At 39.1% G+C, this 25589-nt stretch overlaps 2 protein-coding genes across 4 annotated transcripts in view; one reads left to right on the top strand and one right to left on the bottom strand.

Annotated features, from left to right (window-relative positions):
- Dgkk (diacylglycerol kinase kappa) overlaps positions 1-3199 on the top strand; it is a 134282-nt gene extending 131083 nt beyond the window's left edge. The window contains exons 27-28 of the mRNA XM_010606296.1: positions 1754-1877; positions 2936-3199. Coding sequence (XP_010604598.1) covers positions 1754-1877; positions 2936-3015 — 204 coding nt within the window. The 3' untranslated portion in view covers positions 3016-3199. The remainder of the gene's footprint in view (positions 1-1753; positions 1878-2935) is intronic.
- Positions 3200-23965: 20766 nt separating this feature from the next.
- Ccnb3 (cyclin B3) overlaps positions 23966-25589 on the bottom strand; it is a 96774-nt gene continuing 95150 nt past the window's right edge. For all 3 annotated transcript variants that reach the window (XM_010606298.1, XM_010606297.2, XM_010606300.2), the window contains exons 11-12: positions 24372-24502; positions 23966-24144 (exon numbers count right to left, since the gene is read on the bottom strand). In XM_010606298.1, the coding sequence (XP_010604600.1) occupies positions 24075-24144; positions 24372-24502 (201 nt within the window). In that variant the 3' untranslated portion in view covers positions 23966-24074. The remainder of the gene's footprint in view (positions 24145-24371; positions 24503-25589) is intronic.

Raw genomic sequence — 25589 nt, 5'->3', positions numbered from 1 at the left:
GCCCCTCTGAGAAGTTAGTGGGCTCTATCAGTGTCACCCCTTAGCAGGGGTGTGGCTTAAAAGAAAACTGAGCATGGCAGCAGGGGCTACAACTTAGCTGTAGGGAAGCTGCCATTTTTAAAACAACTCTGAGTAATTTCCAAAGATTGAATAATAGTCCCTTTTCATAAGTCAAATGACCCAAAGATGCCCACTTATCACTAGGTAAATTATACTATTTATGGTCTGGCAGGATTTTTCTTCAAATGTTTCTACCATAGAATCAATCATTTCAACCTGTGGCAATCCCTTTTCCCATACACACTCATTATGCGTGTGTTCTGGCTCCATTCACCAGTTATATGCGTATAAGCAAGGTGTATTTAGACCAGTGAAGCAACCAGGCTACCATTTCTGAAGAAAAGTCACATACACATTCAGGTCTTAAGAAATGTAATAACTTTCTCATGTGCCTTTGCTGATGTCTCAAGCACTTTCCAAGGCCTTTTCTGCTTCAAGGTCCTGAAGCTGCCCCTGGATGAAGAAAACATATTGTTAGACAAAGGGTGCAAAGTATCATTGTACCCCATTCCATCATTACCCAGTGCATGTCTCTCACCAAAGTCCTGAAATGGGAAAATGGATTGGATATTGAGTGACATGAGAAAAACGCAGTCCATACCCCAAGATCCCACTTTATATGTTAATCTATTTGGCCTGTGACATAAGCTCTTTTCTGAGTGCCAGTATATCCACAGAAGTGAAGGTATAAAAAAGACAGCGGATTGAAAGAAAGCCAGGATGATGTTGCTTATTCACTTGATACCAGTATTGCTCACAGAAGACTCTGATCTACTTTGCTAGGGGGAAATAGAATGAGACTCAGTTATTCATTGGACTTTCTCAGGGTTTGCCTGAGGGGAAGGTCCCATGCCTCTTCTTAAGGTTGCTCCTAAAAGGCACTTTTGCAGGTTGATATATTAGAGCCAGGAGCAGTACTAGGGGAGACAGAGTAAGTGGGAATAAGAACAGGAAGAGGAAGCAGACAGATTTATACCCTTCACTCAACAGGGTATAACATGGAGGTACAAATAATCCCCAAAAGATGTTATTTTAAAGCTGCTTGGAATATGTTTGGCTGGATTTTATAACAACAAAGTTAGCCTCCGAATATGTCTTACAAAGACTAGTAGTAAAGTCAGAACACTGTAGCAGGAGCAAAGACTGGGGGGTTGAGCCGGACTTACAGAGCCTACATAATTTGGACAGCAAGAAACTCACATTCATAATTAAGAGCTTCATTTAATAAGCCACCTTTGCAGTCCTGGTAGGGAAGCAGATGGGCTGGGAGGCAGGGTCTTTCCTATAAGAAGGCACTTGGCTAAGGGGGTTAGTAGGTGCTCAGTAAATTGTATGTCTGAAGAAAGGGTGCCTTTTCTAATTCATGCAGAGGTACCATATGACCTAGCAGTGGACTTAGCAATCTTACACTTCCAATCCCTAGCCACATTACCTCAGGTGGACTTTTTAACCTCTCTGAGGCTCTATGACTATTTACTGAAGTATCTAGCAAGGCATCAAGTAGGCTCCTGGTAAAGGCAAATTCCTTTCGTGGGATATATGACCAGTGAGTAGAAGTATCTCATACATGGCTAGAGTAGCTCTGCCTGTTTTCTGTCATCATTCTTGTCCATCGCTTTTCCAGGCCTCTAGGAATTACTTATGGATGTCAGGTAACTAATATTTTGATCTTCTTCTTGCTATTGTTTCTCAGGAAAAATCTTCAGATGCTGACAGCAGAAGCCTCAGGTTGAAATTTAAGCTCCGCAAGTTGGGAGAAAAGAAATTGCAAGAGGAATACAAACCTAAATCAGGCCGAAGATTCCACCATTTTATTGGTAAGTCTCTTCCCCGAGCATAAGGGTCATGAAGATCCCCCAAAAGACTACCTCTCAGGAAGCAGCAACCTCCACTAGAACAACATTAGAAATGTTCCCAGGCATGGTAGTGATAGAAAAGCCCGCAGAGAGCCAAGACTGGGTAATTCCAAGTGGTGTATTGGACAAGGTTTGAATTATAAAGTGATATGGACACCGGTAGGGGGAGAACATGAGAAAGAACATTGCCCTGTGAGTGGACAGCTGAAAAGAAAAATGCAGTCAGGCAGTTTTTTTACTGCCTGACCCATTTGTAAGGGTCAGGAACAGGTTCTGTGACTTATCTAAAACACCCCCCCATCCATTATAGTAAGTCTATAGAAACATGAAATTTCTATATATTCTATTGCTTAAATTTTGGTTCCATCCAATTATTCTTCAAAATTGGTCCTAAGAAATGTTGACACGTCAGTAGGATTCAAAAGACAGTTCTCTTAAGAATTGTCAGTTACACCAAATCATGATCTTTCATAAATTTGGAGCCTAAGGGCCAGGGATTTAGCTCAGCAGTTAGGTGGCCTGCCTTGCAAGCGCAAGGACCCGAGTTCAATCCCCAGTACCAAAAAAACAAAAAACAAACAAACATAAATTTGGAGCCTAGACAATCTGAAAGCTTAAGAGACGTAGCAGTAATGAACATAGGAAAACAGGGTTAGAAGATAGTAGTCTGTTTTATTTCTAAGGAACCAAGGGTTTGCACAGATGCCAAGAGAGAATCTCTTGGACCAAACTGTATTTTCTCAGGTATGATCTATTTTGATTCCCTGAGAATCTGCCAGTTAGGAGGCTGTAGGTTTTAAGAATATTTCTGAAGACTCTGATGGAGTCAATAGCAGTTCCATAGATTATCGGGTTCTAAGAATTCATCCTATTTGTGTTTGGGTCACCTGATATCTGATGTTTCAGAGATGGTACAATATGAACAAACCAGCCTGTCTCCTAACATACACTGCTCTCTTTGGGGTTTGGGCATCTGACAGAGTACTAACCTCGTTTCTGTATTTGGGTTTTCTCTGAAGGTAATTTGTGGCATCGGAGGAGTCATGAAGATGAAGCAAAGGGTGATGATCCTTCAACACCATCAATATCTCAACATTAGCCCTTGAAAGCTGGAAGAACTCACATTTTAGAATTCTACTAAAAACACTCAAAACCCTAATACAGGCTGGAGTACACTATTTCACAACAAGCATGAGCACCACCAAGAAAGACCTTCCAGTTCTTTAAACCAGTACATTTCTCCTGAACTTAATCAAATCTCCTTAGAGGTTTACATGTTTCCATCGGCCAAAGATTCTTGTTTCGAGTTGTCTTTTTCAGTTCTCTTTCTCTTTGTGCATCTCGAGCACCTATGGTATCTACTTGGATAAGCTCTGTGTGGCTCTACGAAGGTCTCAAGGGAGTTCACTTCATCGGGGAGTTTAGGAATGGTTTTTTTCTGACTGGCAGAGAAACTCTTGACACTAAAGAATGAATGAATGAATGGCAGACCCTCGTGGAGATGAAAAGACGGGGCAGAGCAGCCAGGCTCGATGATGTTTCTCCCCCACTCCCTACCAACTTCAAACCTTAGGATATTTCTTCTAGTTGGCTCATTAAAATCAGAACTAGGTCCTGGGGTCTTGTCCTCTTAAATGATCTCTTCCCTCCTCCCCTCCCCTCCCCTCCTCTCCTCTCCTCTCTTCTTCTCTTCTGTCCTCTTCTCTTTCTCTCCCCTCCCCCTCTGCCCCCATCCTTTCTGGTTTTCCATGTGTTCGTGTAGTATCTTCACACATGTCCAGGTGGTGCTCTGGTGGCTGGGTGGGCCCATTCATGGAACTCACCTTCCATGGCAGCCATACAAGCTCCCCTCCTACTGCCTTGATCTTAGTCTGCATAATTTTGTGGAGTGTTCACCTGCATTCTTGCTGGATTTTTTACCTAGATATTTTGCCGCTGTGCTGCAGTGTAGATTATGTATAGTGACATAAATATGTATATAGATATATAGATTTATATTTACAGGAACTGAAAATACAACTCGACCTCTAAGTGACCCTCTAATTTATTGTGCTAATCCAGGAATCCTTCACTATTCCCTAATACCTTACACACATATACGCCTCCACCAACTGCCCTAATTCTTGGTGGAGCGTCTAATCTTTGGTGCATTTTTAGTATCTTAGAAGTAGCTGGAATCTACCTACAGCCAGCTGATTCTGATGCCTATTTAAAATTTTGAGCCAGGCCACGGATAGGGGAACAAAAATATAAATGGCTCAGAGAAGGGGCTAAGTTGGCATGCTGCTTATTCAGGTCTATTTGTCCTACCCTGTACATCAGCAACTGCCTCAAACCATTGCTCCTTCCCCCAAAGGAAAGACTACCCAGAGCAACCAGACCTTTAGCTCTGTGATATAAATACCAGAGCTGGAGACTGCCTGACAATTGAGTCCCAACTAAGCTCTTCTTTACAAGCTCTTTCTTGGCCTGAATTTTCTGGACAAGATGCTGAGTCAGTCCCCAAGTCTCCTTCAGCTATCCCATCATGCCCCTTTCCCTTGAGTGTGGAGGGGTATTCAGAGTGATCAGAAAAAATATGGGCCTGGGGAAACTAAGGCTAAAAGGCTTTACTTCCCCATGGTTCTTCTTCCAAATTTCTAATAAAAACAAACTAGATCTAGATTGTTCCAAATCCTAATTCAAATATTTTAAATGTCTAATCCAAGTCAATCAAATCTAACCAAGCCCCAATGCCCAGAGAGGCTTTCTCTGCTTTTCCTCTCATTTCTATTCCACCCTCAATTCATACCTTTGAGTGTCGCTTCCCACTTATCAAAAGAAAGCCAGAGAACTGGTCTCTCCCCATTTGTTAGACAAATATAGTGTGCTCAATTACCTAATTTTATCCAATGTCTGGTTCATCAAGGTGCACAATCCAGTCTGTTAAAACTGGTTCTCAACTCTAGAATTCCACCAGCCTAATCTACTTAAACCAGCTTCCTGTGTTCCACCTCTGCAGGGGTAAAGAGAAAAATACTAACAAGGGGATAGTCCCCAGATGACTAATTGCTGTGCCAAACAAACAAAAGAGTCCTAGCTCTACAACTAAAGAAGAAAGTCAATGGAAAAGTATGACAGGAGACATTTTAAACTTATTTAAGGATAAGAATCTTAGCTTACTATATGTATTTAAGTGGGGAGTGTGTTATTGCCAGGTCTTTGATTTTTTTCCTGCATCACTCTTTCTTCTCAGGAAGAGATGTTAGATCAAATTAGGAAGGTCACCATTGCAGCTCAACTTGGCTTCTCCTTGGCTGCATGAATTAGCATCTGCACACACACACTCACAAAGTTGGGAACCAATTTATGTTTTTTTTCAGAAGAGTCTTTTCCAAAAGGGAACTTTTCCAAATGAGAAATACTAAGGAAACAGAAGTAAGTCCTGGGAAAGTGTAGCCTTTTCTTGGTAATGACTAAGCAGGACTATGTCTTATACTTTGTAAACTACTGATGGTAGTCAATTATAGTAGGACTCCTTTTCTTGTGCTTACTTTGCTGAAATACTGTATACACTATAGTGTTGCTGTTGTTCTGTTGTATCATCTGAATTCTCTTTCATCTACCCTGCCTCCCACCCTGAGTCAGAATGATGTTGAATGAAACTACTAGGATTTGGGGCTAGAACCAAATATGGAAAAGAATTGATAGATGATGTGGCCCAAGAGCAGATGCGGCTTCCTAAATCACTAAATAGCTTAGTTACCAGTTGCTTCCTGAAAAGAAAAACTGCTTGATGAGCACCTGTTCTTGCATGTACTTGCTTGGAAAGGAAGCTAAAAGTGATCCTTATCTCAAGGGAGTTGCCTTAGTCCCTAGGAGCATGAGCTTCCTTCGGGACTTAATTGTTAACTACATGTAGCAACACAATTGCTTACGCCAAACGTTCATCTCAAACATATTCAGAAACCATTAACAACCAAAGCTCTAGGGTTTGCTTGCATCTTTGGTAGCACTCTCTGAAGAAGTGATTGGATGGGTAATTCTTGGCCAGAAGAACAGTGGGGAAGGAAAATGCCAACAAATTTGAGCTGCTACCAACTGCTTCTGGTGCCAATATGACAGGAGGTAAGCAGCTATCTGAAAAAGACCCTTTAGCTAAAAAGTTAAAGATTGACCAGAAGAAACAGTAGGATCAACATCATCTCTCAGGAAGCAAGTAGAATAATTTTAGTTTCACAAGAGATAGAAACTAATACCAAAGCAATCAAACTCATTTATACCATTTCATCCTATAACAGACTTTGATTAGCTATATAGTTTGTAGAATTGCTTTGTCTATTTGTTTGCTAATCTGTAATCCACTGTCCTTTTCCTGTTCTGTGAATTTTGTTTTCTGAAGTCCCTGCAAATAAGCAGCAGGGCCAAGGGCTGGTTGTGGGAGGAAGCTGGGAGTAGTCATGGAATCAACAAGAAGAAACAGCAAGGTCCACAAAGTGTGCCTGTTCCTCTTCCTCCCCCCAGAATGGAACACCAGTCCTCAAAGTTAATAAAGTGTTGCTTATTAAAGTATTTCAATAAATGGATACATATAATTAACACCACTGCCTCATCATTTACCTTGGCATGGGGGAAGTTAAATGGTGGTATAAATGGGGAGTGAACTTGAGTAGCACTGCAAGCTCTAAACAAGCCACATGCAGTTAGGGATGACAGGCAAGGGGATACAACAACACAGGACTGGCCCTTGGAATTTATCATAATATTAAAAGAACTACCACGGTGAATTCTAAAACATAGCTGTAACTCAGGACAATCATGTCTGGAAATGCAGTGGACCCTCAAGTTACAACTGGCCTGATATACAAACAACTTAGGTTAATTAGGTTAATGGAAGATTCATCTGCCTCTTGCTATCTACAGTGTGTACCCAGGTAAACATCCAGATCTCAGCTTTTACTGACTTAGGGTGAAATGGTCTCTTATTTAGAAATGAGCCATTTGTGACATTCAAGACATTCAGGAAATTTCAGTCTACCACCCTAAAAACTGCACTGTTAGGTTTTATGGAGGAAACGGTTCTGTCGTCAAGGAGCTACCATCAGTGGCCCTGTGATCCAGATTAAGAATAATTCACTGCACCCTATATACTATAAAGCACTATCAGAAATGAAATTTAAGGCTAGTTCTAAAACTACTATATAATAACATTGCCCCCTTTTGGCTGTAGGGAATCATTCAGTTTAAACATGTGGAGAGATTTATGTAAACACCAACACTACCAGGGTATGGAACAGTTTCTACTACCCCATACATCTCCTTTATATTATTCCTCTATAGCCCTGTCCCTAACCACTGATCTATTTTTCATCACTGTGGTTTCGTTCCTACAGGATTATAATAGACTATGTAACGTTTTGAAACCAACTCTAACTCAGCATAATGCCCTTCAGACTCTTTCAAGTTGTTGTGTTGAATCAATAGTGTTCTTTTTTTATTGTGGGTTAGTATTATGCTGTATATATCCAACAGTTTATTTATCCATTCTCTTATTGAAGAATTTTGAGTTATTTTCAGTTTCTTTTACTGATCAGTTAATAAATGTGTTACTCCCTGGGTTCAATACCCAGCATCACAACGAAAAAGAAAAGAAAAAACAGAATAAAAATGTTTTATTTTCCAAATATTTTGAGATTGTACTATTATTTTCCTATTATCTCGTTTAATTTTTTGAGATCAGCGAACACACTATATATGATTTCAATTCTTTCTAATTAGATAAGGCTTTTTAATGACCACTTTATTTATTTTCTATCTGGCCTTTTAAAATTTGTTTTCCTTTTCCTGCATCCTTTCAGATTATCTGAACTTTTTGAGTATCTCATTTTAACATCTCTATTGTGCCTGTGACATCTATTTATATGATTTTTTAACTGTATGAAATAACATATACTGTTCATGGTCTTCCTAGAATGAATATTTTGCCATTTTATTTATTTATTTATTTATTTACTTATTTATTTATGATACGGGGGATCGAACTCAGGACCTAGTGCACATGCTGCCCGTCTGAGTTAAATCCTCTGCCTTTACCATTTGCCCTTTGCCCTCCCCACTTTATGCTACCACTGTTTTATATATTACATCTGTATAAACTTAAAATTCCACATTAAAGTGTAATTTTTGCTTTCAATAATCAAACATGGTTTACAATATTCAAGAGAATATTATGATGGTCCAGAAATTTACCATTCTGTTGTAATTTTTTCATTCATTATGTTACAAGTTGCCTTCTGGTATCATTTCATTTCTAAATTAAGAATCCTTTTCATAGCCAGGCATGGTGGTGCATGCCTGTAATCCCAGCACTCGGGAGGCTGAGGCAGGAGGATCACTGTGAGTTCAAGACCAGCCTGGGCTACATAGTGAGTTCCAGGTCAGTTTCAACCACATAGTGAGACCCTGTCTCAAAAAAAACAAAAAAAATAAATAATTAAAATAATAAAAGAATCCTTTTCATAAGTGTTTTAGAGCAGATTGTCTTTTTTTATTGAAATTATTGGTACTTTTTAGGTATACAGTGCAATTACATTCAACATAGGGATCTTGTACCTTTACATGACAGATCTTGGTTCTCATTTTTTCCCCATACCCCAGCCCTCCCTTCACCCCCTCCAACCTCCCCTATTTATAAAGACTTTGTTTCCATTTTTCCCTTTTCTCATATTTTTTCTTGTCCCTTATTTCCTTTCTCCTATTCTTCCCACTTCCCCTACACCTTTAGCACTTTACTTCCTATTTCACATTATCAGTTATACAATTTGTATACAGTTATACAATTTTCACTTTTAGTTTTTCACAGCAGAGAAACTATTTGGTATTTACACATGTGTGTCTTATTTAATTCACTTAAAAGTATGGCCTTGACATGCATCCATTTTCTTAAGAATGACTCGAGCTTCTCATTCTTTATGGCTGAGTAGTGTTACATTTTATAGAAAAACCACATTTCCTTTATCTAGTCTCCAGTTGATGGGCATTTGGGCTGTTTCCAAGTTTTAGCTATTACAAATTGTGCTGCTATAAACATGGTTGCACATATATCACTGTGCTATGTTTTTTTTAATTCTTTTGGAAAGATGCCCAGCAAATGGGACCTCTAACCCTAATTCTTTGAGGTATCTCCATATTGATTTCCATAGTGGTTGCACCAGTCTGCACTCCCAACAATGGAGAAGGGTTCCTTTCTCCACACAACCCTGCCAGTATTTGTTATTGGTTGATTTCTTGATAGCAGCCATTCTTTCTGGGGTGAAGTGGAATCTCAGTGTTGTTTTCATCTGCATCTCTCAAATGATCAGTGATGTTGAACATTTTTTCATATATTTATTTGCTGCTTTTACTTCCTTGTCTGAGAAATGTCTGTTCATTTCAGATGCCTGATTTTGAATCGGGTCTTTATATTTGGGGGCCTGATTTTTTTGAGTTATTTATATATTCTAGATAATAGTCCTTTATCTGAGGAGAAGCTAATAAAAATTTTTTTTCCACATTGTAGGTTGTCTCTTAGATCTGTTAGTGGTTTCTCTTGCAGTGCAGCTTTTTTTTTTTTTTAAGACAGGGTCTCACTATGTAGTTGAGACTGACCTGGAACTCACTATGTAGCCCAGGCTGGTCTGGAATTCACAGCGATCTTTCTGCCTCAGCCTCCCGAATGCTGGGATTACAGGCATGCGCCACCATGCTTGGCTTTTTAATAAGACAAGATCCCAGTTGTTGATTGTACTAGTTCCTGTGCTACTGATTATTTTGATGGTGCATATCTTGGAACATATACAATTTTCATGAACTCCTATCTACCTATCCACATTCTGCCCAGTATTACTTAGTTCCTGGTTTTTCCCTTTCTTTCCTCCGGAAATTTATCACTTCTGCAACTGTGCCACATCTAGAGACCACTGGTGGGAGGACAGAGAGACTAATAAACAATAGGTTGTGTCAATAGCTCCATCAACTAGAGATTGCAGGCCCCCTCCCTGTTGGGGCCACTGAGTGGCTGACTAATGGTAAGTGTTTAATAGATAATTTTTTTAAATAAATGGAATTAACACACTTCTCTCTGAGCTTAAGGAATCCGTCCTCTCTCATATCTTAAGCCAGAACTAGACAGACTCTACAGAAGCTCTCTGGCTGTACCAGTGCTCACTTCCACCTTTCCAATTGAGTTATTTCAACCCAGGGAAACCCAGAAGAATCGTATGGGAATCTTACCATAGGTTTGTAACTTCTTCAAATTCTGGTTCTTCTCAATAAGCCTTCTACTATTTAATTTTCAAATTTTTCAAAGGGTGGCAGATGCTTAACCATCTCAGAATTGTAATTCTGAAATTGAATTTTGAATAAATCATTTTGGGGTTTGTATGGGAAGTGAATTTGAAAGGAAAAAATGACAATAGGCAGATCATTTGCAAAACTGCCACAGTAATAGGGGCAACAGAGAAGATATCAAACCTGGAAAGTGGTAGGAGGAAACATGATGAAAATTCCAATTTCAAAAATATTTGGGAGGTACAATCAGCAAGATTTAATGAGGTCAGTCTCTAATAAGGTCATAATTGAAACATGTTAAGTCTGAGACATAAATTTCGTGGCTTAAAGTTAGGGATAGGATGTAAAGATGATCAGTATGGTTGATTTATTATTTGGTTATTAGTGGTGGAAAAGAGAGTTTATGAACTACGTGGTGTTTAGTTTGGAGAACTAGGTGGACAGTGACTGAGAAAGAGAAAGATTATAGAACCATGTTAGTAAGAAGAAAAAAACTCAGTATTAGACATGTTAAGCTTGAGGTGACTATATGAGAATCAAGTGGATATGTACAACAGAAAGTAAGTATAAGCCTGGATATAAGGCCATAGGTTTGGGCTGAAGATAAGGTCTTAAAATCAATGGCTTGGTAGTGATTAAAATTATGTGAATAGCTAAGATAATGCAGGGAAATTAAAACTCAGAGGACTAAAGCTGGACACCAAGGAAACACCAGCTTTTGAGGAGAAAATTGTGGAAAAACAGACTGCAATGAAGATAGAAAAGGATGGTCAGAAAGATGAAAGAACCAGAAAAATTCAATGGCCCGGAACCCAAGACTAAAGAATGTCAAAAAGGAGTGAAAAGATGTCAACGTGGAAGGTAGCAAAAGACATCCATGTGATGTCAGAGCAGAAAGCTATCTATTGGATTTAGTAACCAGAAAATCATCTATAGCTTCAGCAAAAGGCATTTGCAAATTACTGGGGTCTCTACCACATCTTCACCTTCACTCTCACAGCTTCACACATTGTGCTGTCAGAGGCTCCTTGTCTTGCTTCATGAGCCTTTTTAAAATCTGGGTGGAAGGCTCCCTGACCCCACAACTCTTACATTTTGCATGCCTGAAAAAACAGGACCATATGGATGACACCAAGGCTACCCAATAGCTTAAATCGTAGCCAGGCTGCAGTGGCTGCTGAGTGCCAGGATGGCTGAATAGGGTGAAATGAATCCTGGGGAACCAATTCCCTAGGAGGCCCTTCTTAAGCATGTCCTGAGACTCTTCTGAAATGAAAGCTTTAAAGTTTTGCACCCTTGAGTTTGTGAGTCTGAAGGTGGGATCCTGCTGATTCCTAGGATGTCTTCAAGCCAGCTTTCCTATTGTTCTGATACAAAGTACTTTTTTTCTTTTCAATGCTGATCTTTTCAGCAACCATGCTGTTCATGGTCCTAACTTTGCAATGCCTTCCTTTCTGATGAAACTACAAACATTTTACATCTGCTATTTGTTCCTAGTTCTCATTGTAGATCTGGCTAAAAGCTGTCAGCAGTAATCATACCACAGCCTGAGTGTTGGGCTGCTTTGAAATTTCCTCTATCCACAACCTTGCAAAGTCTCAGGACACGGGAAAAATAAAGACAAATATTCTGCCAGGGTGTTACACATACGGCTTCTAATCTAACTACCGGTGAAATCTTGTTTCCAACAGAAATTTCCAGAGCCTGCCCTTTATCGTATACATAACAATTAGCAATCTGATCTCCCTCTGTCCAAAATGCCCCATCACTTGGCTTACTATGCTTTCAGCATTCTAAGACTTCTCTATTCAGCATCTTCAGCCCTTTCCAAATTCTTCCTGCAAAACTTTTGAACCACATGATCAGGTATAGTCACAGCAATGACCCCCATTTCTTGATATTGTTTTAGCTTGGATCTAGATGTCCTCCAAAGAGCTTCATGCAATCAGAGATGGGAATTTTGGGAGGTAAATGGACCATGGAGGTTCCATAGCTAAATTGCTGATAATAGGTGGTGGGACCAGAGATTAGGGTATGGCAAGGATGGCTGGGGAAGTAGGTTTGCCCTGTTAATTATACAACCCCAGGACACACGCACATAGTTCCCAAAACCCTGCATGGGGACTTCTCCCAAGAACTCAAGCAGGTTTTTCATACAATGGTGTAGACCTGATGTCAGCCTGAGGAGTGGATGATACAAAAGTGACAGTATATATATTTTGGTGGGGGGGCACTGTGTTCTCTCTTGAATGGTGGCCCACCCTCATGCTGTACTGCTTTTCCTACTTTTACTTGGACAAAATTTGCTCTGCAGAGCCTGTTTCTTTGTCTAGCTTTAATAGAATTTTGCTACTGTTTGTGTTTGTCTTAACCAATTCTTTGTTCGGGACAGAAAGAATTTAGAAATCACCTCAAGAAGGAGACTCCAGCACCCCAAAAAGCGATCGCAAATTTGGCAAGTCAGATAGAAGCAGCAGATGAGGCCCATTGGACAAAATTTTTTGTTTGTTTGTGTCTCTCTAAAATATCACAAAAGTATTTTTTAAATTCTTTCCCTGTTTGTCTCCCCTAGGCTAGGGAACTCAGGAGAATTTCCTCATGGTAGCAGGAACTGTTTCTTGCTTTTTCCACCATGTGGGAGTTGGGGAGGGGAAAGCATGGCCTCTATGTTTTTCTTTCAACCATAGGAGGCTAACTGACCCACTTCAAGTTTATCTCCCTTTTCTTCCTATTCTCATTTGTGATCACTCTGCCAGTATAAGTTTACTACACAGAGAGCCTATTATTATACCCTTTTGTCCTCATGTTTGCCTTCCATGATATTTTGCTATTATTTTGGAAAATTAGCTTGGTCTCTGCCTAATCCAGTTTATTTTCTTTCTCAGGATGCTATAATAGTCAGGGTCACCATCTTGTCTGATCAAATGACTGGCTGTCAATTTGTCTTTTCAGGTTACTGGCCATCCTTTTTTTTTTTTTTTTTTTTTCCAGGGATTGAACTCAGAACCTTGTGCTTGCAAAGCAGATGCGGTGCCACTTAGCTAAATCCCCAGAAGTGCATATATCCACCATGTTTCAAATGGCTTCATGATCTCATGGAAATCTCACCCTTGTAGATAGGAGCTAAGCCTCTGATTATAGGAACATGTGAGCTTCTTCCTTTTTTTTAAATTGAGCTAGATCCCTTTCATGTTTTTTCTCACAGCCAATAGAGGTTAACTCAAGTGTATTTTAAAACATTTTTCAATTTTTTAAAAATGTATTTTATTACTACATGTTTGTAATTCACAGTTTTCAATCGTCTTGGAGAGTGTTTACATGTACATATTACAGCCTCATTCTTTTTCTAATCTCTTTCTCCTTTCTATTCCCTCTCCCCTCCTTCCCTGGGTCCCCTGTCACCTTTTCCATAGTTGTTATTATTTTTATTAGCTCATGTTATGGAATATAATGTTTATATTGATTGGAGTTATTAGGATTCTGTACATAGCAACTCTTTTTTCCACTCATTTCCTCTTCCCCTCTTCCTCACTCATCCTTGTTCCTTGGACCACTTCCGTATTGGACTAGATATGTCCCCTTGTCCCTTTCTATAATTTTCTGCATTTCTACTTTGCCTGACTCAAATGAGAGATACCATATGGTATTTAAGCATATGTGTCTGATTTATTTCACTCAATATATTTTCCAGGTGCATCCATCTTCCTACAAATACCTCAAATTTGCCATTTTTATAGCAGAATAGTATTCCATTATATATAGATAGATACATAGATAGATACCACATTATGTTTATCCAATCTTTCATTAATAGATAAACAAACTGCTTCCAGGATTTAGCTATTACAAATTGTGCTGCTATAAACATTGTTATTCATGTATCGCTGTAATACAATGACTTAAGCTCTTTGAGGAAGACACCTAGCAGAGGAATAGCTGGGAGAAATGGAATTTCTATTCTTTAAGAAATCTCCATGTGGATTTCCATAATACCTATATTAGTTTGTATTCCCAAGAATGAAGGAGAGTTCTTCTTTTTTTTTTTTAACCACAGCCACACCAGCACTTGTTATTCTTTGATTTCCTAATGATTGCCATTTTTTCTGGAGTAAGATGGAAACTTAGTGTTGTTTTAATTTGTGTATCTCTAATGGCCAAAGATGCTGAATACTTTTTTCATATATCTGTGACCATTTGTATTTCTTTCTCTGTAAAATATCTGTTCAATTCTCTAGCCCATTTATTCATTAATTTTATTGGTACATTTAAGTTATACAAAGTAATGACATTCATCAGTGGAAATTTGCACCTTTTCATAATCAATCTTGGTTCTTATTTTTCCCCATCCCCTGCCCTCCCTTCAACCCTCCACCCCTCCCTATCTACAAAGACTTTGTTTCCATTTTTCTTTTTCTTATGTTAATTCCATTCCCATATTTCTTTTCTCCTACCCTTCCCACTTCCCCTTACCCTTTGCCCATTTTCTTCCTATTTTATATGATCTATTATACCTTCTAGTCCTTATTTACACTTTTGGTTTCTCACAACAGAGAAACTATTTGGTATTTACACGTGTCCATTTTATTTCACCTAGAGTATTGCCTCAATGTGCATCCATTTAGCTATAAATGTCTCTAGTTTCTCATTCTTTATGGCTGAGTAGTACTCCATCTTATTTTGGGAAAAAAATGCACATTTTCTTTATCCAGTCTCCAGTTGATGGGCAATTTGGCTGCTTCCAAGTTTTAGCGATCACACATCAGGCTGCTATGAACATGGGTGCACATAAATCACTGTGGTATGATCCTTTTAATTCTTTGGGGAAGATACCCAGTAGGTGGATAGCTGGGTCAAATGGGACCTCTAATCCTCTTTCAGCAAAGTAGCTAGATACAAGGTCAACACACAAAAATCAATAGCTTTCCTGTATACAACAAACAGATTCACTGAGAGAGAAATGGGACAAACAATTCCTTTTACAATAGCATCCAAAAAAATTGAAATAACTAGGAATCCATCTAACGAAAGAAATCTAAGACCCCTACTCTGAAAACTACAACACTCTGAAAAGGGAGATTGAAGAAGATATCAGAAAATGGAAAGACATTCCTTGCTCCTGGGTAGGAAAAATCAACATAATGAAAATGGCCATACTTCCAAAACTGCTATATAGATTCAATGCAATCCCAATTGAAATCCTAGCAGCATACTTCACAGACCTTGAGAAAACAATCCAAAAATTCATTTGGAAGAAGAAGAGACCTAGAATAGCAAAAGCAATTCTAGGCAACAAAGACAAGGTAGGGGGTATCACAATCCCCAACTTGAAACTATACTACAAAGCCACTGTGATAAAAACAGCATGGTACTGGCAAAGAAACAGAACCGAAGACCAGTGGAATAGATTAGAAGATGAAGAAACATCTCCAGACATACTCAGCCACCTCATCTTCAACAAAGGAGTCAACCATCCTCACTGAAGGAAAGATAGCCTCTTTAATAAATGATGCTAGAAAAACTGGGTTTCAACTTGCCAAAGATTAAAACTAGACCTATTAACTCTCACCATGCACTAAACTAAAATAAAAATTGATTGGCTGGGCAAGGTGGTGCACGCCTTTAATCCCAGAACTCTGGAGGCTAAGGCAGGAGGATCACTGTGAGTTAGAGATCAGCTTGGGCTACATAATGAGTTCCAGGTCAGTATCAACTATATAGTGAGACCTTGTCTCAAAAAAACAAACAAACAAACAAACAAAAAGAAATGGATTAAGGATCTAACTATTAAAAGAGAAACACTAAACCAGCTGAAAGAGGTTAGGTACAACTCTTGAAGACATTGGTGTAGGAAAAGATTTTATGAACAAGGGGGATTTAGCTTAGTGGTTCCACTGCCTGCCTCATAAGTGCAAAGTCCTGAGTTCAAAAACAAAACAAAACAAAAAGATTTTATGAACAAAACCTCAGTAGCCAGGCATGGTGGCACACGCCTGTAATCCCAGCACTCAGGAGGCTGAAGCAGGAGGAACACTGAGTTCAAGACCAACCTGGGCTACATAGTGAGTTCTAGTTCAGTCTCAACTATATAGTGAGACCCTGTCTCAACAAAACAAAACAAACAAACAAAAACTCAGTTGCCCATGACCTAGCACAATCAACAAGTGGGATCTCTTCTTATTAAAAAGCTTTTGCACAGCAAGAGAAACAATCAATAGTGTGAAGAGACAACCCGCAATGTGGGAAAAACTTTTCACCAGCTTTTAAACAAAGCACCCAAGTTTTTACTATCAGGAAAATTGTGAGGATTATTGTTTCCCAAGTGAATCTACCTTGCTTAAGCCAATCCATCAAGTGGCTAACAGCGTCCAGGTTTGAATCAACTCCACCCTGATCTCATAGGAGTTTTGAAGGGTAAGTACAGCTATCAATTGGTTCAACTTCCCTCTTCCTAAGGAATTACTGGGTCCTGGTATGGACACAAAAATCCCTTAGCAAGGCTTTCTCTATGTTTTTATGAAGAAAACCAGCATTGTCCCTAGCTTCAGAGACGTTTATCTAGGGAATACTTGAGTCTCACAAGGGTTGCATTGTGGGCTCAAAATGGGTCTCCTCTTGTTTGGAACACCATCCTAAGGATCTGAGATGTAGTTGTCTCTATATATAGGCCCCAAAATGAGCCATGGGAAACTGTATTAACCACACACTGAAGCCTCCACTGACTTTACCACGAGGCCAATAAATCAGTCCTGGGCTGAGGATTTAGCTCAGTGATAGCACAAGGTCGTGAGTTTGATCCCTGGTACAAAAAAAATCAGTCTCATCTCCAAGGGACTCAGGAACTGCACCAAAGCCTAGTACCTCAGAGGAAGCCAGAATTTCTTGGCCCTTTCATCATGCTTCTCAGATAGCCTTAAATCTCATTGGGTGCACACAGACAGCATTAAGCACTGCAGGATGTACTTAGAGTGGTGCTTCTTGCTCCTCTCACAATTTCCTTTGTGCCTGAGACAGTTCCCAGGAGCAGAAAGAAATATTCAAATTCAGGTCCCTTCATTTGCAAAGAACAGCTAGGCTGGCTTTCAAAGGATCCTTATAAATTTACAGATGGATTTCAAACTTTGACCCTCACATTTGAAAAGACAAAGAATCCTACAAGAACCTAAGAACTATGCATACAAGTGATATGCTTTAAGAAGGGAAGGAAACCACCCCAGTGAGGATATTCTCCCTTCAACAGAACCAAACTGGGACTATAATACTAGTGAGGGACTAAAAATGATGTCTGATATGATAGCTGCTCTTACCATAGGGATAAAATGGTATATTGAGAAATCTATTTCTAGGGCAAAGAGAAAAATCCAGCTGTCATCCACAGCTGATCAGTAGAAGTTTTTCATAAATATACAAACAGATCCATCTTCCAGGGAGAGAGAGGCACTGGTAGGACATCATTTCATTTGTCAATTGGCCCCAGATACTTCACATAAAGTACGGAAACTTCAGATAGGACACCAGACACCTATGACTCAATTGCTGGACATGACCTTTTCTATATTCAACAATGGGAATCAGGAGAAGGGGCAAAGGCAAAAAACTAGAATTTTAGCTATTGTAATTGACAGTGCTTTAAACTCACTCAAATCATGTAAGGGAAAACAAAAGGATGATAAAGGACAAGAAAACTGGACACTGGGCACATGACTGCACCAAGCCACAATTCAGGCCCTGATCCAAGTGTCAGGTACCCAATGTGCCTGGCTCATGGCACTGGAGGGTTCGCTGTCTTCACTCACAGAGTGGGTCTAGGCCAGCCAAAACCCTCATTTCCTGTTCTGAAGAGGCCCAAGGGAACCTACCATTCTCCTATCCATGGATATTATCATCTTCTATGAGAAACTCTGGGTAACACAGGATGACATGGGTAAAGTGTTTGGCTTACTTCTCTGGAAAATCCTCCTGTAGATTTATATCCATAGTTGGGTCAAAACAAGCCCTAGTCAGAGATTCTTTACTCTTTCTCTGATGTGTCACTTTGAAGAGTAAATGTTTAACCACAAGTTTCTAATTGTCCCACAGTGTCCCACTACCTTACTAGGAAGATATTTACTAGCAAAATTGGGGATAATTTTCAAATTCTGGAAAAGCCAAAACAGATTCTACATGTTGAGACTATGCCCTCACCTTATTAGCCAACACGTAAATCATGCTGCATGATATAATGGAATAGCTGATGAAAAAAAAAACCCCTTATTTCTCTACATACTAGAAAAGAGAGGAATTGCTTTCAGTGTCTTGACCCAAAGACTAGGAAAGAGACCAGAAGTTCTGACTCCCCATCAAGTCAGAGCTATTCTGGAAACAATAGGTCACTTGTGGTTAACAGGGAAATAGTCTGCCAAAGTACCAGACCATGATCTTAGACATCCCTGAAGTTATTATAAAAACTTTCACTACTTTTAATTCTGCCTCTCTGATGTCTACAGGCCCAGAAATTAGCAACTCTTGTGAATAAGTTACCCTTCAGACCTATGCAAGCAGGGAAGACATCAGTGACCTGCCCCTCTAGGACCTGAGGACATGTGGTTCACTGATGGAAGTAGTTTTTTCCAAGAAGGATATCAAAAGGCAGTGTCATTTCACAACTGGTTATTGAGGCAACTGACCTCTGTTCAAAAGGCAGAGCTAATAGCTAGACATGGTGACTCGTGTCTGTAATCCCAGGAATCAGAAGACTGAGGCAGGAGAACTGATGTGAGGTTGAGGCCAGCCTGAACTACACAGTAAGACACTGTCTAAAAATGACTACAACAACAATAAAAACTAAACAAACAAGCAGAGCTAATAGTTCTTACTCACGCATTGATATTAGGAAAAGGCAACAAGCTATATATCTATTCAGACTCCACATATGCTTTTCTCAAGCTGTATGCTCATGCAGTAATCTGGAAAAAGGGGGGTCACTGAGTAATAAGCAATCTATAAGACACAAGCAGAAATTCTGTAACTCTTAGAGGTAGTCTACATTTCCAGCAGACTGCTGTCATTCATTGCAAGTGATTCAAAGAGACATGTATAAAGTCTCTTTGGGAAATAAAAAGGCTGATAGGGAGGCAAGAAGGACAGCTTACAGGCCATCAAAACCCTAGCCTTATTCCTAGTTCCTGAGGAACATTCTAGATCTTCCTCAAGTGATGTAGTGACAAGTTAGAAAAGTCTACATGGGAAATGGTCACTAGAATTTTCACAGGACTAAGAAAAAATCTATCCTGAGAACTTCTAGAACTGAGATTTTTCTTCAGAAACCAAGGCTCCAGTATTATTTTGGGTTCAGGTAAGTAAATTCACTAATGACCCTAGTTCACTACAGCTTGAAATGTACACCTATATTGAGGCTCCTGTTTTTAATTAGATTAGATCCATTATGTGAGTAATCTTGCTAAGGCTATAGCTCTCAGGCTCTTGAGAACTTATCTGACGTCCTTCTTTGCTATAATTCATCTTCCAAAAAAAAAAAACCATGGAAATCTGACCTGTGCCTCATATTTAGGTCTATATCCCCAACATAATAGTAAATTTAAAATGATCTGCAAGGAAAAAATAGAGAACTTATTTTCCAATTATAGAACTAACTACAAAGCTACAGTGATATTTTTATGTGTAGATTTCAAAAATTTAAAAAAAAACTGTGGCACTTGGTTAAAGATAGACCCTTAGGTAAATGGAATAAATTAGAGAATCCAGAAATAAACTCTTGTATTTACAGTTAATTTTCAACAAAGATGGCAACACAATTATGGGGGGTGGGAGACATAATTTCTATCAGCAAAGTGTTGGAGCAAACAACTGAATGTCTGTGTACAAAAGAATGAAGTCACCATATGATCTAGCAACTTCATTCCCAAGTATATACCCAAGTGAAATAAAAACAGATGTCCACATAAAAACTTATACGTGAATGTTCACTACCTTATTCACAATAGCCAAAAAGTAGAAAAAAACCCAAATGTTCACCCACTCGTGACTAGATAAACAAAATGTGGTATTATCCACATAATGAAATATTATTTGGTAATAAAAATAAAGGAAGTATTGGTACATACTATCACCTGGACAAACTGTAAAACAATTATGCTATGAAGACAGACACAAAAAGATACACATTCTAGATACACAGATCTATAGAGAACAAAAGTGAATCAGTGAGAGTAGGGGGAAGAGAGATGAGGACTAACTTCTAATGGATGGGCAATAGGAATTGATTACTAATGGGATAGTGGTTTCTTTATGAGCCGATAAGAGTGCTTCAAAAATCAGGCAGTTGTGATAGATGTACTAATGTGTAAGTATACTTACACCATTGAATTGTACACTTTAAATGGATGAATTGCTTGGAATATGAATACGTCACAATCAAACTGTTAAAATACAATTACAGGGAAAAACATTTAAAGAATCATCAAAATATGAAAATAAATCGATAAAAATAGCACTTCTTTGATAAGATGGAAAATAAGATTTAGTTCTAATATTGTGATAGTTAATTGTGATGTCACCTTAAATAAGAAATGCCTGTATTTGGGGGGGGGGCTGGTTGTTTTCAGTTCTTTATATATTCTAGATAATAGTCTTTTGTCTGAGGGGCAACTGGTAAAATTTTTTCCCACATTGTAGGTTGTCTCTTAGTTCTCTTGATGGTTTCTTTTGCAGTGCAGAAGATTTTTAGTAAGATGAGATCCCAGTTATTGATTCTTTCTGCTAATTCCCGTGCTACTGAGGATTTGTTCATAAAATCTTTTCCTATGCCAGTGTCTTCAAGAGTTCTGCCTAACTTATCTTCCAGCAAGTTTACTGTTTCTGTTTTAATATTTAGATCTTTCATCCACTTGGATTTTAACTTAATGCATGGTGAAAGATAAGGGTCCAGTTTTAATCTTTGGCAGGTTGAAATCCAGTTTTTCCAACACCATTTATTAAAGAGGCTATCTTTCCTCCACTGAGGATGGTCAGTCCTTGTCGAAGATGAGGTAGCTGAGTACATCTGGATTTGTTTTTATGTCTTCCAATCTGTTCCACTGATCCTTAGATCTGTTTCTTTGCCTATTTAGAATATAAAGAACTCAAAACAATCATCCCCCCAAATATAAAGACCCAATTCAAAAATGGGCATCCAAAATGAATAGACATTTCTCAGACAAAGAAGTAAAAGCAGCAAATAAACATATGAAAGAATGTTCAACACCACTGGTCTTTTGAGAGATGCAGATGAAAATAACACTGAGATTCCACTTCATCCCAGAAAGAATGGCTGCTATCGAGAAATCAACCGATAACAAATGTTGGCGGGGTTGTGGGGAGAAAGGAATCCTTCTCCTTTGTTTTTTGGGAGTGCAGACTGGTGCAACCACTATGGAAATCAATATGGAGATACCTCAAAGAGCTGGGACTAGAGGTTCCATTTGACCCAGCCATCCCTCTGCTGGGTATCTTTCCAAAAGAATTAAAGGAATCATACCACAGTGATATATGCGCTCCCATGTTTATAGCGGCACAGTTTACCTAAAACTTGGAAACAGCCCATTTGCCCATCAGTTGGAGACTGGATAAAGAAGATGTGGTTTTTCTACAAAACAGAATACTACTCAGCCATAAAGAATGAGAAATTAGATTCATTGATAGGAAAATGGATATATATTGAGGATATACTCCTAAGTGAAATAAATAAGTCACATATGTGTAAATACTAAATAGTTTCTCTGGTGTGAATAAACTGTAATAGTATGTAAGGTCCTAATGAGATAACTGACATTGTGAAATGGGAAGAAAAGGGCTAAAGGTGTAGGGAAGGTGGAATGGGTAGGGGAAGGGTAATAAGGGAAAAAATGTGAGAAAATGAAAAGATGGAAATAAAGTGTTTGTAAATGGGGGGGGAGGAGGGGGTGAAGGGAAGGCAGGGACAAGGGGAAAAAATGAGAACCAAGACCTGTCATGTAAAGGTACAAGATTCCAATAATGAATATAACTGTACTGTATACCTAAAATATAGAATAAACTCAATTAAAATAAAAGAAATGCCTAGCATATTAGTTCTGCACAGTTCTGGGTATGAATGGATTATTGACTTACTGAAGATGGTAGAGTCACCCTGGGTGTGGGTGGCATCAATAGGCTTGTAGTCTGGATGGAATAAAAGAGAAAGAAGGAAGTCTTGCTTCTCCTTCTTCAGAGCAACTCCAGTCTTTGCCATCGCCTTTGGACATCTGTCTCCAGCCTTCCAGCAGACCCTTTGGCTTCCTGATACAGACTCACACAGGGTTTTGCAGTGAGCTCCAGTTCTACAGGCAGGTATCATAAGCCTAATATACATAAAATCTGTTCCTCTAGTGAACCCTGACTGATACAAATATCTATCTTTTGAAGCAGCGATGAGAGTAAGAAACTTTGAGAGAATAGCAACAGCAGCAATAAATATGACTGATTAGTTCATTAGGGCCACTAAATAGCAGGGTTATTTCCCCTGATATGAAGCTCCAGAATTAAAGAGCAGGCAAAAGATACTCCATTTAACTGGGCGTAGTGGCACACACCTGGAATCCCAGCACTCAGTGAGGCAGGAGGATAACTACGAATTCGAGGCCAACTTGGGCTACATAATGAAACCTTGTCTCAAAAGATTCTTCATTTTAGCCAGGCTGGAGATTTTGAAGTTAGTGTTTTCCAAATATTTATGCAAAGTTGGCTATGCTAGCACAATCGCTGCCAAGCATCTTGGACCTCTCTAGCTCTACCCTTCAGTCATTTGCAGTGCACTGGAATGGGGCAGGAAGGAACCTAATGATGTCTTATTTGTGAGGCAAAGCAAAGTTGGAAGCAGAATAGGAAATTGATTAAATGATACCTAAGGGCTTCTCGTGCTTGCCTTTCTGTCAAAACCCATCAGAAAAGCTACATGGGGAGGGCTTTTCTCCAAAACAACTACATTGACAGCCCTCTCTACCAGCTGTCCACCCCAGGGCTGATATTCAGAAGAACTGATGAGTGGTACCAAATGGCCACAGATCAATCAGGACAGTAGCCAGCCACAAATAGAGAAGAGAGTCCTGGCATTCTTCAGCTGTGGCAGACATTACTGCTGTCCTATAGGTGGGACTGAAGCAGTGGCTCTTAAATGAGTAGCACAGTGGATATTCACCTCCTCTCCCAATAAATGAATAACTGTCCCAGTATACATCGCCCCAAGAATAGGATACAGAGAGACAGAGCAGAATTTAAAGTTTTAGGGATGAGATTGAACAAGCGATGCTTGCATTCATGGGACATTCTGCTGATTTCACAACTAGAAATTTCCTTAGCAGAAAGTCCAAAGCCAAAAGATTTCATTGCATGACTCCAAACAAGTTTTTTTCAAATTCAGACTTCAAAAAGCTAACTATAAAAGTAGAACTACATTTAGAATAAACTCCATATCCCTACCGTTGTTTCATCATCTAAGCAAAGCAAGCAAACTGAGAAGGAAATTAGATAAGCTAGACCTCCAGGCACAGACTTTACCAGCAGGAGAAAAATTTCTTCTGCTATGCATAGGGCTCCAGAACATTAAGAAGGAAGATGAGCCATTTTAACAACCACCATTTTTTTATTAAATTTCTAGTCAAATAAAACAAAATAACTTTTCTTTTATAAAACAAACACTTAAATAAATACAACATTGTCATTTGGAAAAAGACAAACAAAGAGAGGGAAAAATGAAGAAAAGTATATAAAAGACAAATTCAATCACAGAATAAATATAGCCTATTGGTACGTCTGGCTGGCCCTGATGCCTGCTGCTAAAGTGCCGGAACCGCAGCTCTATTAGTAAGCAAAAATCTCATCCAGCGTCGCTATGTCCAAGGGGGGAATTTTGGTGACTTCAAAGAATGTTCTGCACAAGAAAGAAAAGTCAGATCAGTATAAAATAGGCCAAAGCCAAACAGACTTCAAGTGGTACAAGTGGGACATACAGCCCTTGGTTTCCTATCTTGCTTTAACCCCAAAGCAGAAAGGAAGACAAAAAGCATTTCTCTTAAGTTAGAGTAATCTGTGTGTAATGTTTGAAAGCATCCCCAAGAATGAACACAAACCCAACCTCATCTGTGGCTTGGTACTTACATCTGAGAATACTTGTTATATACAGTCTTGAGCTTATCACAATAATGGCAAGTCAGCATGACATTCAGCTTTCTAAGCAGAGGGTGAAGCTCAAAGGTCATGTAGCCACTGCAAAACTCCAAAAGAGGAGCCTGGAGGAAAAAGCATGAATAGTTAAGTCTGCCACAGAAGACTACCCCTCCATCTCTGCTGTCCCAAGCCCAAATTTACCATCTATGGTTTAGGCAGGGATGATATTTAAAACATCGCAGACTCATATCTGGAATAGGTTTCCATTAAACTCTTTTCTAATGGCTATATGCATCAGTAAGATGTTAGCCTTGATCACAGATGTTCATGTAAGCTGAAATCCATCAAAGTCCTAAAGTACAGGAGTGATTTTATATGTTACTTACTCTTTGGCATATAGTCAATGGCCAAACAAATCCCACAAGAAATTTTGCGTCTCAACTCAGCATCAAACAGAAAATAAAAGCCGCTTCTCATCTCTAGCCCTAATGACCATCATTTAATTTATACATTTTCTTGCTCAAATGTAAGAATGCTTATTATGTGGCTGAAGCAAGATAGTAATGATTAAGAGCAACTTTTCTAGAGGCAGACTGCTTTGGTTTAAATGCCAGTATTAAGCCAGGCGTGGCGGCCCACATCTGTAATTCCAGCACTCCAGAGGCTGAGGCAGGAGAATCGCTGTGAATTTAAGGCAAGCCTGGATTACATAGCTAGTTCAAGGTCAGCCTGAACTGCATAAGTGAGATCCTGTCTCAAAAAACCAATAGATAGATAGATAGATAGATAGACAGACAGACAGATAAATAAATAAAGTATACTTCTATTAATAGCATGGCTGGAAGCCACTGATTTAACTTCATGGCTTTCCACTCTGCCAAATGGGGATCATTACAAATGAAAAGAATACATTAATCACATAGAATAGAGTATAGCACATAATAAATGCCCCCAAAATGCTAGCTAAAATTAATATTTCTAAGTTCGGTGTAGGATTCTGGGAATACAAAGATGAATAAGGCACCTGCCCTTCAGAAGTCTAGTCTAGAGGAGGAGAGAAACATGCAAACAGAGGCTACAAAATGTATGGTCAGGTACCTCATCTCTGACAAAGGAGCCAACCATCCTCAGTGGATGAAAGAGAGCCTCTTCAATAAATTGTGTTGTGGAGGAGGGAGTGAAGGGAGGGCAGGGACAAGGGGAAAAAAT

Source organism: Fukomys damarensis, unplaced genomic scaffold (assembly GCF_012274545.1).
Source record: "Fukomys damarensis isolate Sample0158 unplaced genomic scaffold, DMR_v1.0_HiC HiC_scaffold_39, whole genome shotgun sequence".
Taxonomy (NCBI): Eukaryota; Metazoa; Chordata; class Mammalia; order Rodentia; family Bathyergidae; genus Fukomys; species Fukomys damarensis.
The sequence above is the reverse complement of the archived record's forward strand: the minus strand, read 5'-3'. Positions and strand labels throughout refer to the sequence as shown.